General features: G+C 41.4%; 1 protein-coding gene across 2 annotated transcripts; it reads left to right on the top strand.

The window, feature by feature from the left end:
* Nucleotides 1–1,677: 1,677 nt before the first annotated feature.
* On the top strand, nucleotides 1,678–12,587 carry gpc2 (glypican 2). Of its 2 annotated transcripts, none has more exons than XM_085789291.1 (11): nucleotides 1,678–2,217; nucleotides 4,032–4,190; nucleotides 5,359–5,493; nucleotides 6,551–6,726; nucleotides 6,880–6,960; nucleotides 7,350–7,515; nucleotides 8,299–8,429; nucleotides 9,213–9,359; nucleotides 10,572–10,708; nucleotides 11,940–12,112; nucleotides 12,306–12,587. In XM_085789291.1, the coding sequence occupies exons 1-11, from the start codon at nucleotides 2,040–2,042 to the stop codon at nucleotides 12,578–12,580; spliced, it is 1,758 nt and encodes a 585-aa protein (XP_085645417.1). In that variant the 5' UTR covers nucleotides 1,678–2,039; the 3' UTR covers nucleotides 12,581–12,587. The 2 variants fall into 2 exon arrangements, with proteins under 2 accessions (XP_085645417.1, XP_085645418.1); XM_085789292.1 differs by lacking the exon at nucleotides 1,678–2,217 and adding an exon at nucleotides 2,604–2,815.
* Nucleotides 12,588–15,048: the final 2,461 nt, after the last annotated feature.

The raw sequence follows: 15,048 nt of genomic DNA, 5'->3' as shown, positions 1-15,048 counted from the left end.
AGGAAATGTAGTTAGTTAGCTACAAGAGCTAACGTTAATGTAAGTTGGCTATCACCTCAAATAAATCCACAGCTTCTGCTACTCTATTTTAAACTTTAATTCATAGTTCATAGTTACTCGACGAGCAGAAACATTACATTATGGATTTGTTGACATAAAAACACAAACAAACATGACCAAATTAGCATAGCATTAGCATACGATCCCTAGAACAAAATTACTTATAAGCTAACGTTAACCGTATCCGTTGGGGCTACATCAAAGAAAGTAATAATTAATTGTGCCCGGTCACGTATTTACATAATTTTACCACCTTATAGCACAGTTACTGGTTGGTATCGTTCCTTTCTTGATAAGTTTTGTCGATTTAGCGTTATTTTTTTAAATTATTTTTTTTCTCCCTCGTCACTGTCGACGACGAGTCGGCGTTACGGCGCGGAAAAGTATTGCGCAGTTTTCTTGGATGCTGATTGGCCGGCCCCCTCGTCAAGTCAGAAGCTGATTGGTCCATCCAGAGAATCACTTGATTATCATTGGTGCTTCACGATACATATTTAAACTACTCCTAAATAGGGCACAAGTGTGAGATATGTAATTGCCAGGGTAGGGCCACGGACGGTATGGACATTTCTTCTATACATTTCTCTATCTACTGTCTGTCATATATATAATAGGCTACTGTATCAGTGTGTAATCTCTGTGTCTGTCTGCTCTGTGTCTGTCTGTCCAGTTTTTAGGACCCTGAGGTGTTTGGCTGAGCTGCTCCCCGCCCCGCCACAGCAGGCTCCTCTCCTCTCTCTCCTCTGTCGGCCCTCGGCACGGTCCATTGTTCTGTGTTTGATGGGCTCTCTGACCGAAGTCAAACCAGCCAGGGTGAAGCACACTACTTCTGGTCCGATACTTCAAAATAAAACAGCTATTGCCCTTTCTTCACAATACCCATTAGCAATGAAAGACATGCAGAACAACTACTGTATATAGCCTAGTTATGTATTGAATGGTTATTATTTGGGTAGCCAAATAATACATCCTAGTTATGTATTGATGATTATTATTTGGGTAGTGCCCATCCATCTGTAGTCATTTTGTGCCTTTTTGTCGATTTCTGGGTCTCTTTTGATATCTGATTGACTTACTAAACAAGAAAGTTATTTCAAACTGGAGCCCCTCTATAGCTACCCATTGACCCTCTGCAGGCCTGTAGGCCATTCAGTAATCCATCAATGCACAGGATAATCCCTCAATAGGATTAAACCTGATTTATGTAAATAAATCTGTCCATTTTATGCATTTCATATACAGTATGAGAATGATGCAAACTAACTTTAATGGGGGCTTTATCTGAAAGTTGTTCATCTAGAAAATGAAATGACAGGGGATTACCTTAAATGTTTTTTTTTTTTTTTAAACTATAAGAGTAGGGGAAAACTTGGAAAACACACAGGATTAAGGCTGATTTACCTATTGAAATATACTGTATATTGTATTAACTACAAATTGAGCACACACCTTTTAAAATTCATTTTTGACAATTTCTTCTACCTTGTCAGATATGGCTTCAACTTGGCTTTTCCCCAAACTATCTCTGGTTTTATTTTGAAACGAACCGAGTTTCAGGTGTTTCCGGTCTAACTCCCGCGAGTTTGACAGTTTGTTGAAGATGCTGAGGAGGATCGGGAGTGCCCCACTCACTCACACTCACCCGTTTCACTTTACGCACAACAGCGGATCTCCAAAGCCGGACGGACAAATTAACTGGACTCGCTGGATGGAAACGGGTGTGGGTGTTGTGTGATGTACAGAACCCAGCCTGGATGTGTCCGTTCATTGCACTTACCGAGGAAATAATGACCGTTTTTAAAGACTGACGGATCTGGGACACCTACCTACTCTCTTTTACTTTTGCGTCCAATCCAAACCAGCCATCCATCCATTCATTCAATCATTTATAAGCTGCTGCTGCACCCTGTTTGTAGACTGTATAAACCCCCATCCCCTCCTCTGGTGTGTGTTTGTCTCTGAGTCCTGCGGTGAGGAGGATGGATACCCGGATATCTTTGCCCAGGTGCCCGCTGCTGGTGCTGCTCTGCGCGGTGGCTGCGCTGTCGGGGATCCGGAGCCCCGTGGCTGCTGCGGGGAGGAGCTGCGCCGACAGCCGGCAGGTGTACGCGGAGAAGGGGTACGGCACAGACACCGCTCCGCTGACTCAAATCTCCGGTAAGAAGACTCTGCACCCCAAGTCCGCGGTTGGGACAAAAACACACTAGACTAGTTTTTGTGACTCAGTTTTTTTTAAGCAATTTAAGTCAAGTTTACATCAAAATATAGGCTACTATGCATGTCGCAGCAGAGGTGTGGGCGCATGCTCTAGTTTGTCTGGACATGGATGGACCATACATGCACCATACATTCTCTGGCCAGCACCACAAAGCATTATAGTGATATTATAACTATATTTAAGCAGAAAAAAAGCCTCGGACACTCCACCAAAGTGATTTTAGAAAGTGCAGGGTGGCTCAAAACTCACTAAGCACCAGAGACACGCTGTAGGAATATCATGGTGAGTTTTCCTCCAGAGAAACGATGCAGGGTGGTTTAAAACAAATTACACCCGCCCCCTCCTCCCCTCTGTGCTGTTTAAATAGGATGATTAATGGGATGAGCAAATTGCCAACACCGGTGCAACAAAGAACCTCGCCCCTAATTAGTCTTTGCCTACTGGCCCACTGCTAAATCCCTGTATATACCCATAGGCTCTGCTCACTGGTGATAATCTTATCTGCCGAATGAAAAGATATAATGTGGATTACAAACAGTTGGATTTTGGATATTTTGAAGTTGTGCTGAGGGGATGTGGGGGTGGGATGGATGAGAGGAGAGGAGGAGACAGTAGAGTACACTGTAGGCGGAAAATTTGTTAAAATATGAATGTCTGACCATGTGAGCAAATGATGGAGTCACTTGAGTGGCTGGAGATGTAACCTACTTCTGGGAGGTTTAGCATGTAAAAGGCAACGGTGCTGTGTGTCTATGTGTGTGCACGTATGTGTGTGTGTGTGTGTGTGTGTGTTCAGGCCTGGCACTTTCACTATAAAGACTAATATTTATGAGTCAAATGTATGTTAATTCAGATAATTTACTCTGAGGCAATTCAGCTGTGTGTGTGTGAGTGAGAAAACTGCAATATTGATTGATTTTCTGTGTGTGTGTGTGTGTGTGTGTGTGTGTGTGTGTGTGTGTGTGTGTGTGTGTGTGTGTGTGTGTGTTGGGCTATCACTGCCTGAGTCTTGGCTCACTGTCCCGTGGGCCAGGGGAGCAGATGGCTGGGAGAGCAAAGGATGAAGCGAGGCAGTTTAGAAATGGAAATAGAGGGATGAGAGAGGGCTAATAGTGAGACACACAGAGAGAACAAAAGAGACAGTGAGGAACATCAGCGAGGGTGGAGTTGGGACTGAGACTTTCCACTGCATTAATTGCCATAATATTCGTGCTGGATGTAAAACATTTTAGAGACAAAGAATTTTAAACCTGTACCACATTTTGAATGCTCTGTGCTATTTCCCCCTCCTGGTTGTCATTTGCATTTCATTACCTCTGACATATCAAAGACCCAACCTGAGCAGACAAAGAAAGACAGATTGAAGCTGAATAATTCATGCAGGGAAATTACAATTTTCTATCAAAAGCTTATCTTTGGTGAGATTTCCCTATGGTCACAAAAAAGACTGATAAGTGGAGGAATTGACTCTTTCACTAGAAACATCTGTTTAGATCTGGGAATGAACCCACTGACATAATGGAGAGCAGGTCTCTGTTATTGTTCAGGTATCAATAATGAACTTATGTGTTGCATTACAGCACCATTTAATATGGAAACAGCACCAAGTGTTTTCATGCAATTTCACTGTCGAACAATATATCATTATATATTATGGTTAAACCAAAATAACCAAATGTATCCACGTAATAAATCCCAGTTTGTGTTCAGCCCTGACCTTTCTTTCTCTGCTGGCCTGGTTTTATTTTTCCAGGTGAGCACCTGCGGCTCTGTCCTCAGGACTACACCTGCTGCTCCAGTCAGATGGAGGAGACGCTGGCCCTGCAGAGCGATCGGGACTTCCTCAGAGCCGTCGAAGACAACAGCCAGTTCCTCTTGACCACTTTCACCCAGAGACACCGCAGATTTGATGGTGAGAATTGTGTCCAGTTATTATATTTAATGGGATCATAACCTCCTCTCCTCTTCCTCTTGAAGCCACATGATAGAAGGAAACTGCACTCAGCTTGTCTGCACCTCTCCCTCCCGCTATCGCCCAAGTTTCTGCAGCCATGAGTGACAGCTGATTAAAAAACTTATTTAAGATCTCGCACTGCACAGTTTCTCTCAGATGGTCAGATATCTGTGCAACAAAATTGACTTTGGCAGCTAAAAGCGCTGCACTGCATACATATTGCAGAGATCCTAGTATGATTCATATCTGTTTAATCAATTGCATGAGAACTGCTGACATTAAAGGAATATTCCAGACTGCAACAGCTTTTTTTTTTTTTTTACAGTTTCATGCAGCGTGGGGACTCACAAGGGACGGATAACAAAAATTAGGGTCACAGTGAAAGCAGCAGAGGCTGAGATATCCTAACACTAGTTCCCTAAACTGCTGAAGCACTGCATCCTACATTTCCTATGCCACTTAATTACGTCTTTATTTAGACCTTTCCTTCCCACATTTTATATTCTCCACACCTCCAGTTTTTTGTAATCACAGGCTTTGTTAAAAACGTGTAGCCCTGAAGCTGAGATAATCCTGATGACCTCACTATGACACAGTCAGGTTTTTTTTTGACTGGCCATCACAGTAAGTATCTCCATAGACGGTGAACTCACCTTAATGTGTAAAATAAGTGGAGAGCTCCTTTAAGCAATTGTCAGAGTGGGTGCTTCGAGCACTAATTTAATCCACATTGTCTCACTCTGTGTATGTGTATGGCTGCAGGTCTGTAGCAGCCACATCACAGAGCTGAATGTACACTTCCTCCTCCTACCTGCTGTGGACTGCTAAGACCTTTTTTTCCCTCCTCATCCTTTTATATAATGCATGTGATGAATCATTTAAAAGCGCCGAAGGAGTGGGAGACTGCATATGAGCCTATAAGATGGATTTAAATAAAGTACATGTTGTTATACTCATTTACCGGAGTGTGCAATCTGATGTAACTGTCCCTGTGAGCTGTTAATCTGAGAGGGGAGGGGGGATAGATGGTGACTGAGTGCTTACATAGAAACCTGGCTGAGATAAGATGAGAAGGTGGGTGAAAGACTCATATCAAATCTGCCTTTTCTGTCTCTTTTCTCTACAGAGTTCTTCAGAGAGCTCATAGACCTGTCAGAGAAGTCCATGAACCAGATGTTCACAAAGACCTACGGTCGTCTCTTCACCCAGAACGCACACGTCTTCCAGGAGCTGTTTGTGGAGCTGCGCAGATATTATTCTGGTTAGTTCACTGGCCTAATCCACCTCAGGCCCAGAAGAGCCTTAAATTATTAGGTTTTGGTTTTGGGTTGGATTTGCTGCATAAATCATAAAATTAGGGGCATCCTGGTTGTTTTGTGGTTTATACTGTGCAATTTCTAGTGTCCACATTACCAGAAGTGGTTCCTCTTTTTTACATGTCCTCAATTCACTTCTCTCTTCTGCTCTCTTGCCATATTTTCCATCCATCTTCACTCTGAAACGTCAAATTGTGAAAACAACGAAACAAGGACATTTAAGTTAAATAATGGACAGTATGTTTACCTCAAGTTAATTAACTCAAACCAAACACACTCTGAATTATTATGATGGAATAAACATCCTCTATATTGCATCAACCAACTTCTTTTTTTTTTTTTTTTACTCCTGTGCTGCACTACATGAATCTGAACGAATAAATGTACACACACATTTTTAAAGATCTGATCACAGATCTGGTCACAGATACAGCTGTGATGATTCCTAGTTGCATTGTCAGTATAGGAGAACTGAAATGCTGAAATGCCAAACTGGAGAAACCTGGAATCCCACGGACGCCAGACTGTTTCTATTTCTGCTCCGGATCGCTCTGTTTTGGCAATGACAGCCGCTCGCTGGCAAGTCTTATGTGCAGGCTGTTGCTGCTTAGTCAACCTGTCTTTGTCTGCCAAACAGCATGGACGGCTAATTTGAGGCTGTATAGTAGACTACAGATTGGAGAATCGCATATTCAGGATCTGTCTACCAGTTGTTAAATGTACAGACGGACAAACAACAAAGCACATTTACAAGAGGAAAAAAAATAATGCAACTATAAAGACTTATTATTGTTATCATTGTTACATTGTGTCGTTTTTAATCAAAATAGCATAAACTGACAAAGCAGTGACTAGATAAGGACTGACTTTTTAGTTTTAGCTTTAACTTGGTGTTCTCATATGTGGTTTAGATGAAAAGTCCTGTACATCCACTCTGCTGAAATGCCAGACCTAATAAGATTTTATAGTTATTGTTGCTCACAGTTGCTCTTTTGTCCACAGGGGGCAGCGTAAGCCTGGCGGAGGTTCTGTCAGACTTCTGGTCCAGACTGGTGGAGCGGGTCTTCTCTCTGGTCAACCCCCAGTATCAGTTCAGCGAGGACTACCTGGAGTGTGTCAGCAAACATGCTGAACAGCTGCAGCCGTTTGGAGATGTGCCCCGCAAACTGCGCGTACAAGTTCGTATTCATCTGAAGAAATAGCAACAGCATTGATGTAGACACATTCGAAAAAAACCCATTACCTCAGTATAACCTTCCAGTAGAGCTGAACTTCCATTGACATTGAAGTGTGACTGATCTTTACTCTGTTCTCTGTGGTTTCACATTCAGGTGTCCAGGGCTTTCATTGCTGCCAGAGCACTGTCGCAAGGTTTGGCTACTGGTCGGGATATTGTTAACAAAGCAACAAAGGTAACTGGTTCTATTCAGTGTGTATGTTTTTTTTCTGCACTACATCAGAGCTACATTGTACTCACATTAATAGGTTCAATCCAGAATGACATTTTTGTGTAAATGAAATACATAAATTCAGTTTTTCTAAATCAAAAATGATGCTGCAACAGTGTGTAATAATGTTCATTTTTAATTAGAGAACACTTAAAAAAGATTTTTTTTTTTTTGTGCCTAAAATCTCAAATTGAACCTTGAGAGCAAAAAAAAAAAAAAAGTGGAAAAAAGAGAAAGCTGCACATTTTATTAAATTTTGAAATGAAGTCCCCTTCTGCAGTATGGTAATATTCATAATGTTGTGCTCTGTTATTTATTCCCTGTGCTGTAACGCCCACTGCTTTGTGTTTCAGCTGACTGCAGACTCAGAGTGTGTGCGTGGCCTGATGCGTCAGTGGTACTGCCCGCTGTGTCGGGGCATGCCCTCCCTGCGGCCCTGCCACTCCCTGTGCCTTAACGTGATGAAGGGCTGCTTAGCCAATCAGGCCGACCTGGACACCGAATGGAACAATTTCATTGGTGGGTGAGAGTAGGATGAATATATTTGATACAATAGTATGTTTTAAATTTAGATTTAGAGACAGGTGGATGACATTTCTTTTGGTATCAGGTATATTATGTTCTTCAAAGTGCCCCGGTGCTTTTGCTTTCATTGATTTTTAGATCCTTAAGAGAAAAGATGTTATGACCTAAATGACAATTAACTGCACTCTGAATTATTATCATTATTAAATTGAGCATACCTAAAAGTAGAATCCTTTTATTGCTCCACTGTCACTCATTTACTTTCCACTTCCTTTTCCCCTAATGAATTCCTCCTCCATTAATCATTCATGCTTCTCTGCTCCTTCTCAATTGATCTGTCTTCCTGTGTTTCCTTTCCCCTTTCATCAAACCCACACATTCCCTGCATTTTCTTTCTTTTCATGTGCACTTCTTCCGCACACCTTTCATCGCTCCATCCATGTCTCCTGCACTCCAACCCATTTTACCTTCATGCACTCCTCTCTCCAACCACCATCCCTTTCTCCCTCTCTCTGCATAAAATGTTGGCTTGCTTCCTGATCTCCCTGAACGCCCCATAAACAGATGTTAATCAAATCTCTTCAGCTGGTGCACCAGTGAGTGATTCCAGACACAGGGAACCATTGTCTCGATGTTTATCAGGTTCTACAGAGCGCCACCAACAGAGTTTTCTTTCGCTTGTATAACCCTGACAGTGAGGAGTTGGATGAATGTGGTCGTAGCAGGGTTCATCACCCTGCCGTCTCTATTTCTGTCTCCTCCTCGCGCCTCTTTCAGATGCGCTGTACCAGGTTTCAGAGAAGTTGGAGGGCCCATTCAATATGGAGCTTGCAGCCGACTCCATCTCTGTGAAAGTGTCAGAGGCCATCATGCACATGCAGGAAAACAGTGTCACCATCTCCACGAAGGTAAGAACCAGGGCACAAGCAGAAGGGAAAAATTGCTTTCCTTGAATTTTCAATTTGGCTGTAGAAATAGAAAGTCAATAGAAAGTCTTGTATTTACTGAACCTTTTGTGCCTGCCTGAAAATCATCATCCAGCGTTTTCAAAATACCACTCTTGCAAATCAAAGCTATTTTGATTATTGTTTAATTCTGATTTTAATCTTCTTAATGAGATAACACGCAGTGTAAAAAACCAAAAAAAAAGTAAGGAATTATACACGAGGCGCACGACAGCCTGACGGTATGATTAAAACATGGCAGCCATCCCAGGAGCTAATCCACCAGAGAGACGCACACACAACATCTCGATGGAAACAGAGAAGCTCTGGTTTTGTGGCGGTTGTGCTGTAATAAACGGGATCTCTCTCTTTTACAGCTCAGCATTCTGTGTTTGCTTGTTTTTTATTAACGGAGAAAGATTCTTGAAGCCTGTAGAGAATCCTTTTATATATGTTGCTAGTTTCAGTTCACATCAGTTTATTTCTTAGGGTAGACACTGACTCATAGAGCTCCTCTCCCAGCTTTCATTTACCACTATCACAGTAACATTAAATTAAAGTCAGGCCCTTGAGCAACAACTTCTTTGCAGACTCGAGAAGATGTCAGGATCATCTGACGCTGGATATTTTATTATATTGTTACATAACAGGGAAGAATTCATTATTAAAGTCAAGGTGGATTGTAAAAATGCTCTTGTAACACCGCTGTTCACACTGGTGTTGCTTTTGCTCTTTTGTTTACCTCAGGTGTTCCAGGGCTGTGGAAATCCCAGGCCTACTCCAGGACGGTCTAAACGCTCTCCGAAAGAGTCGGGGGGAAACAGGAGGCCTTTCCGCACCTACAGCCCCGAGGAGAAACCCACCACTGCTGCAGGAACCAACCTGGATCGTCTGGTGAGGAAGACGCATGCACAGACTTAGCAAGATTGAGTAACTACCCTAAAAAAGACATAAAACCAACACAACATTGGAATATAATTGCTTTTTAAAGTTGTTGTGTTGACTTTGTATGTGTCTATTTGTACATCCATTTAATACAGACCAATGTTAGCATTGATCCAAAGCTTTCTGGCCCTGTGGCAAAGTTAAGTTCAATATGCACTTCTCTCCTCTCCAATTTAACTCCAAAGGGAAATATCTGGCTCTTCAGCAGCTACAGTGGGTTCAGAAAGTATCCAGACCTTTTCTTTTCTAAAGGCTCCCTCGGCAGCAATTACAGTTCACAGCAGACGTCTGAGTACTTTTGTAAATGAGACAAATAAGTTATATAAAATAAAAGATTGAGTGGGTTATTGAGAATTGATTGATGTGCAAAGTCGTTTTTATCCATTTATAATTAACTCTGCAACACAGAGTGTGTCAGGATTTTCTGATGTAAATGAGCTAGAGCAAGTTCATCACAGCTGATGTGTCTGGAAACAAGGCGGATTATAGAAAAACCAAAAGAATTAAAGCGTGGGCAAGAAAACCAAACAACAGCGAACTTCAAACATCTGTACATCTGTAGTCAGGTGATGATTATCTGGTGGTTTGTTCCTGCACACACGATTATCTGTGAATTTGTCTTTAGCGACTTTACAAGAAAAAAAACTGACTGTTGCAGTTAAAATTTTCTAGAAGAAAGTAGTAGAAATGTTTTGATTTTGTTCAGGTCAAATTTCTCAGTTGAGTGTGATTTAACTGTTGAACTGTTGAACCTGTAAATAATAATATGAGATGTATTTGTATTGTGCCTGCATTAGTATTCAGTCAGTGCACTGAGAGTAAAATAAGCCTGATACAAGCAGCTAATAATACAGAGAGCCCAGACAGCATCGATGTGACCACACAGTGATCTGGGCAAGACAGAAGCACGAGAATATAAATAAAACCAAGTGCAGAGGAGAGAGGGGAGGGACGGCAGTTATTTACTGTATATCAATTTATACAACATAAAAGACATTTGGTTTAAGACCTGCCCCAGAGGCAGTGTCAGGTCAAGTTTTCTGACTTTGTCCAACGTCAGCACTGCGGCTTCCATATGCTTCCCTCGGCCAGCCATACCAAACAAGGAGACTTTAAAACCAGGTCTGACTCATAAGCAGTTTTCTTTCCGCCTCCGCGCAGGTTACCGAGCTGAAGGAGCGACTGCGGCCTATGCGGGGCTTCTGGGTGTCCCTCCCACACACCATCTGCAACGATGAGAAGATGGCTGCCGACGTCACTAATGAGGACCGCTGCTGGAATGGGCAGACCCGGGGGAGGTGAGCAAGATCAGAGGGGAGGAGTGGAGCGAGGGAGGGAGGGAGGGAAGGGAGGGAGGGAGAGAGGGAGGGAGGTAGGGGTCCGACAGAGGCGGAGGAGTGAGTGAGTGAGTGATGGTACAGAGGTGGCAGGATGCAACAGATGGAAGTGAGTTTGTTTTAATTTTGCCACCATCAGTCACCCACATGCTCGCTGTGTGGGTCTGCTTACTTTTATGTCCACGGATGCAGTCGAACAGCGTGTATCCAGGCTGATTTAGAGAGAGAGAGTGTGTGTGTGTGTGTGTGTGTGTGTGTTTTGAAACAGGTTCACAGGTAGGAAAAACAAGTCTGCATAATGGATGACTTTGTGTCTAAGATGTTCAGGCTGCATTAGGCAGCAGCTTTATGTAGAAGTACACCCACCTCGGCAGCTTCAGTCACAAACTGGGACTGCAGCCAGGCAGGTAGAGCTGGAGCCGCTGCTATTAAGGGTTTTACTACTATTATTAAGGGTTTAGAGTTCATATTATTGTATAAATTAGTAGTAAAGATATAGTTTTTTCATTCCTTTTTATATTGTTTTTACAAAATCCTGTGCAGTTTATCAGGTACCAACCAGGTTACAATTACTGAAATTCAACTTTCATAGTAGTGGTTACTCAGATATAATCACATTTTTCTCTTTTTGGTTTGTAATGTATATTAGGACCCCCTCGAAAACGAGAGGATTCCTCTCAAGGGGTTTATCCTATTAAATAAAATTTCTGAATGAAACATTTCTGTTTTGTGTGTATGTATAAACATCCAGTGCATGATAATAGATACTAGATACTGTGACAGTGTTAACATGCCTCTGTTTAGCAGGAGCAATGTGCACCACGATCACTGCCTCAGTTTATTGTGCAGCAGTGAGTAATTATTACTTTGTAAGAAATTGGTCACAAAGAAATTGTTGGACAATTCAGCAGTCTGACACAAACATGCACCTGCAATTCAAGAACTCCATGTCTATTCACAAAAACACATAAACAAGTCAAGGATGTTCACATCACTGCTGTTGAATGGCAGATGGTGAGTCGTTCCCCCTCATGAACAACACAGCCAGTTATTGCAGTGAAGATCGTGACTGCACAAACATACCATGTGCACTTGTGGATACTCATTAATTTGGTTTTTAATCCAGACCACTGCTCAGCCAGCTTTGTGTGTTGTTTTCATACATGAAAACCTGCTTGCGTCCCTCGCTCAGGTACCTCCCGGACGTGACGGGCGACGGGCTGGTCAGCCAGATCAACAACCCCGAGGTAGAGGTGGACATCGCCCGGCCCGATGTTCGGACCAGACAGCTGATCATGGAGCTGAGGGTGGTGACCAACAAGCTGAGACACGCTCAGAGCGGACAAGACATGGACTTCATGGACAGTGAGTGTTCCTGATGGTCAATATAGCTGTATCTGTGGATATTATATGATAATTAATGTAGTGCATGTTTTTTTTTTAGTACTTTATGTATTACTGATTATTAGGATTTGGAGCAATGACAGTGGAATTTAAATCCTATAGTTGGATGTGATCGTAGCATTTTCATAAGTCGGTCTCATCTCCCTTGTTCCAGGTGAGGAAGGCAGTGGCTCAGGGGGTGGAGATCACGGTGAGAGGTACAATGATGATTGGCCAGGCTATGGGCCTTACTCTCCCCCCTACAAACCCCCTCGTAACCCCGTCTCCAACCCCGCAAAGCCACCACGAGCCCGAGACAGAAACGGGTCCAAGTGGAACAGAAACAACGGCCACGGACGGGATCGATCGGCCTCCACCAGGCTCAGCTTCTCCCTGGTGTCTTTGTTGTCTTTGCCTTTCATGGTTACTGTTGCCCCCATGTGGAGATAGCTGGTTATTACGGTCTGGAGGTGGAGGGTTTCTGTCTTGCTCAAGTCTGAAGCACATTATGAAGAAAAGAAGAAATATCATTCCATTTGGTTACACCAGCAGAAAAACAACAACAAAAAAACAGGCTAATTTAGCAATAATCAGGAACCTGTTTACAGCACAAAATAAAGTAAGTGAATATTTTTCCTACTGCACAAGCCTCAAAGGAGGTATTATCAGGCATTGATGACGACCAACACAACTTAATTAATAGCTACTGCCCTTTTTTGTATTGGATTCTTGATGCTGGAGCATCTTTGAGAAAGAGAGAAGTAATTGAACCAGCCACGTGTTTGGGTGAGGGAGCTGATGGTCTCATGGCTTGGTGCTCTGTGAGATAGAGATTAGCTGTGCCAGTTAATTACTGTGTTGTTTCAGTGAGCAGCTGATACGATCTGAGTGCGTTAATGTGCTGCCATTCTCATGAAATTAAGCTGATTAATGTAATTGATTTGATTTCAGTCTGGGTGTGGTTCATTTAGGATTTTTTCCATCTCATGGAAGTAGTCAGATTTGATTTTTTTTTTTTTTTTTTTTTGATTGAACCTCCATAATTTGGGGATTTGGGAACTTAAAAAGTCAGGATGACTCTTGAAACCAAATGGGGCTTATTTTGAATGTACCTAAAAGCTCACTTTAATTTGGGTTGCTTGTGATGACAAGAGGTTAATTAATATATTGATGTTTTTAATTTATTTGTAATATTATATTTCATTTTTCTTATTATGAGTTTTGTTTTTTACTTTGAAAAGAATCGTTTGTATCTAACCTTTTCTGGTAAAGGAAAAAAACAACAACAAAAAGTCATCTTTTATTTGATCAGTTACGACTTAAATTATGTGAAATTTATCCTTTTTTTGTTTTGGTCCTAACCAGAGATTGTTTAGGAGCAACATGTATGATTGTGTGTGTGTGTGTGTGTGTGTGTGTGTGTGTGTCTGTTTGTGTGGTGGTTGTATTGTTTGTTGTTATGTGTCCTGGTTACAATTGATGATTCTGAGATTATGCTGAGATGTTGGGATGTTTCATAGTGTGATTTTCTACTTATTTTTCCTAAAAGCAACAACAGATGATGACGCAGTGAGTGAGCTCTTGATGTGACGCAAAATTAGACTGAATGTGGACTCGGAGACAAGAAGTGAGAGTGGACAGTGGTTCCTAATTTTCTTATGCTGAATGTGTTTTAACAAAGATAAAATCAAAGATTTTTCATGGGGATGATAAAATAAGGTTGTGAGGAGTTGGTCATCCATATACAGCAAGGAAAACGAGGATGAAGTAATAATTTGACATTTTGGCAAATTGGCGAAGAGTATGATGTATGCTAAAGATGAAGCCACTGCCAACAGCTGGTTAGCTTAGTATAAAGGCTCAAAATGGGGGGAAATATCCTACCAGCACCTTTTTTTAAGTTAACAAACTAAATTAACTTTTTAGTTTTTTTTAATCTGTGCAAAAACTTAGCCTCGCGCATAACCCCTGTAAAATTGTGAAAATCAGTTTTTACTCTTTTTTGTGCATTTTTAACAAAGACATTTAAGACATTTCTAAGTATCTAAAATAAGGTAGTTAATGATCTTACCTGTGGACAGACGAGCAGCTTCCTCCCTGTTTTGAGTCTTCACTCTTAGCTAAGCGAGTTGGCTGCAGTTCCAATATTGGAGGATTCCAATATTTTTTAAATTAAGCCTTTTTCGTAAAATGTAAAACATTTTTTAAAGTTGAAATACAATTGATAGGATCCCAAATGAAAAGCAGATGGAGAAAGAAGAATGTATTGATGCTGTAAAAGGACACTTTTCCTTTGAATGAGGAAACCAGTTGGTCGTAACAGACGTTCACTTGCAGTCAAATGGGCTATTGCACCTGTACAAATACAAAACATAGCAAGAGAAGGGTTTCATTCTGAATCGTGTCCATTTCTGTCAGAAAAAGGAGTATTTTATTACTCATTATGAGGATCCCATGATCAAAAAAGGCACTCCTTTGTAAATAATCAATTAAATATTACTGACCAGCAATCAAAAGTCAATGTCTTATTTTGGAATGAAACTCTTTCAAGACAGTAGGGACCACGTTCAAGACTTCACCACAAACACAGTATTATGTTGCACAACAACAAATGAAAAAAAAAGTGTTTCACTGTATTTCAAAGGCAACAGTATTGTAATTGTATGTGCTTTCGATGATCAGCAGTCAGATGAGGATGTGGTGGCTGCAATATTTCCATTGAATTTCAGGAAAATATTTTTTTTGTTTTTACCTCTCATCCATTAGCCACTACTCGCACATTAATTCTTTCATTGTGAAAGTATAACACAACTTTTTTTTCATGTTGTCGTAACAATTTTTTTTGGAATCAAACAAGTGATATTTTCTGCTTCATTAAAAAATTGAAAGAAAATGTGTCTTGTTTCTTTTTCAGCTCT

The sequence above is a fragment of the Trachurus japonicus genome, chromosome 10 (genome assembly GCF_045865225.1).
Source record: "Trachurus japonicus isolate A0001 chromosome 10, Traja_1.0".
NCBI lineage: Eukaryota > Metazoa > Chordata > Actinopteri > Carangiformes > Carangidae > Trachurus > Trachurus japonicus.
Note: the sequence above shows the minus strand (reverse complement) of the source record. Positions and strands in the feature narration are given on the sequence as shown.

Excerpts from the sequence above, each read along its gene's own strand:
- gpc2 (XM_085789291.1), top strand. The coding sequence starts at position 2,040 with ATGGATACCCGGATATCTTTGCCCAGGTGCCCGCTGCTGGTGCTGCTC. Across the intron at positions 2,218-4,031 it reads TCCGCTGACTCAAATCTCCG|GTGAGCACCTGCGGCTCTGT; the intron begins GTAAGAAGACTC and ends TTATTTTTCCAG. Across the intron at positions 8,430-9,212 it reads GTGTCACCATCTCCACGAAG|GTGTTCCAGGGCTGTGGAAA; the intron begins GTAAGAACCAGG and ends TGTTTACCTCAG.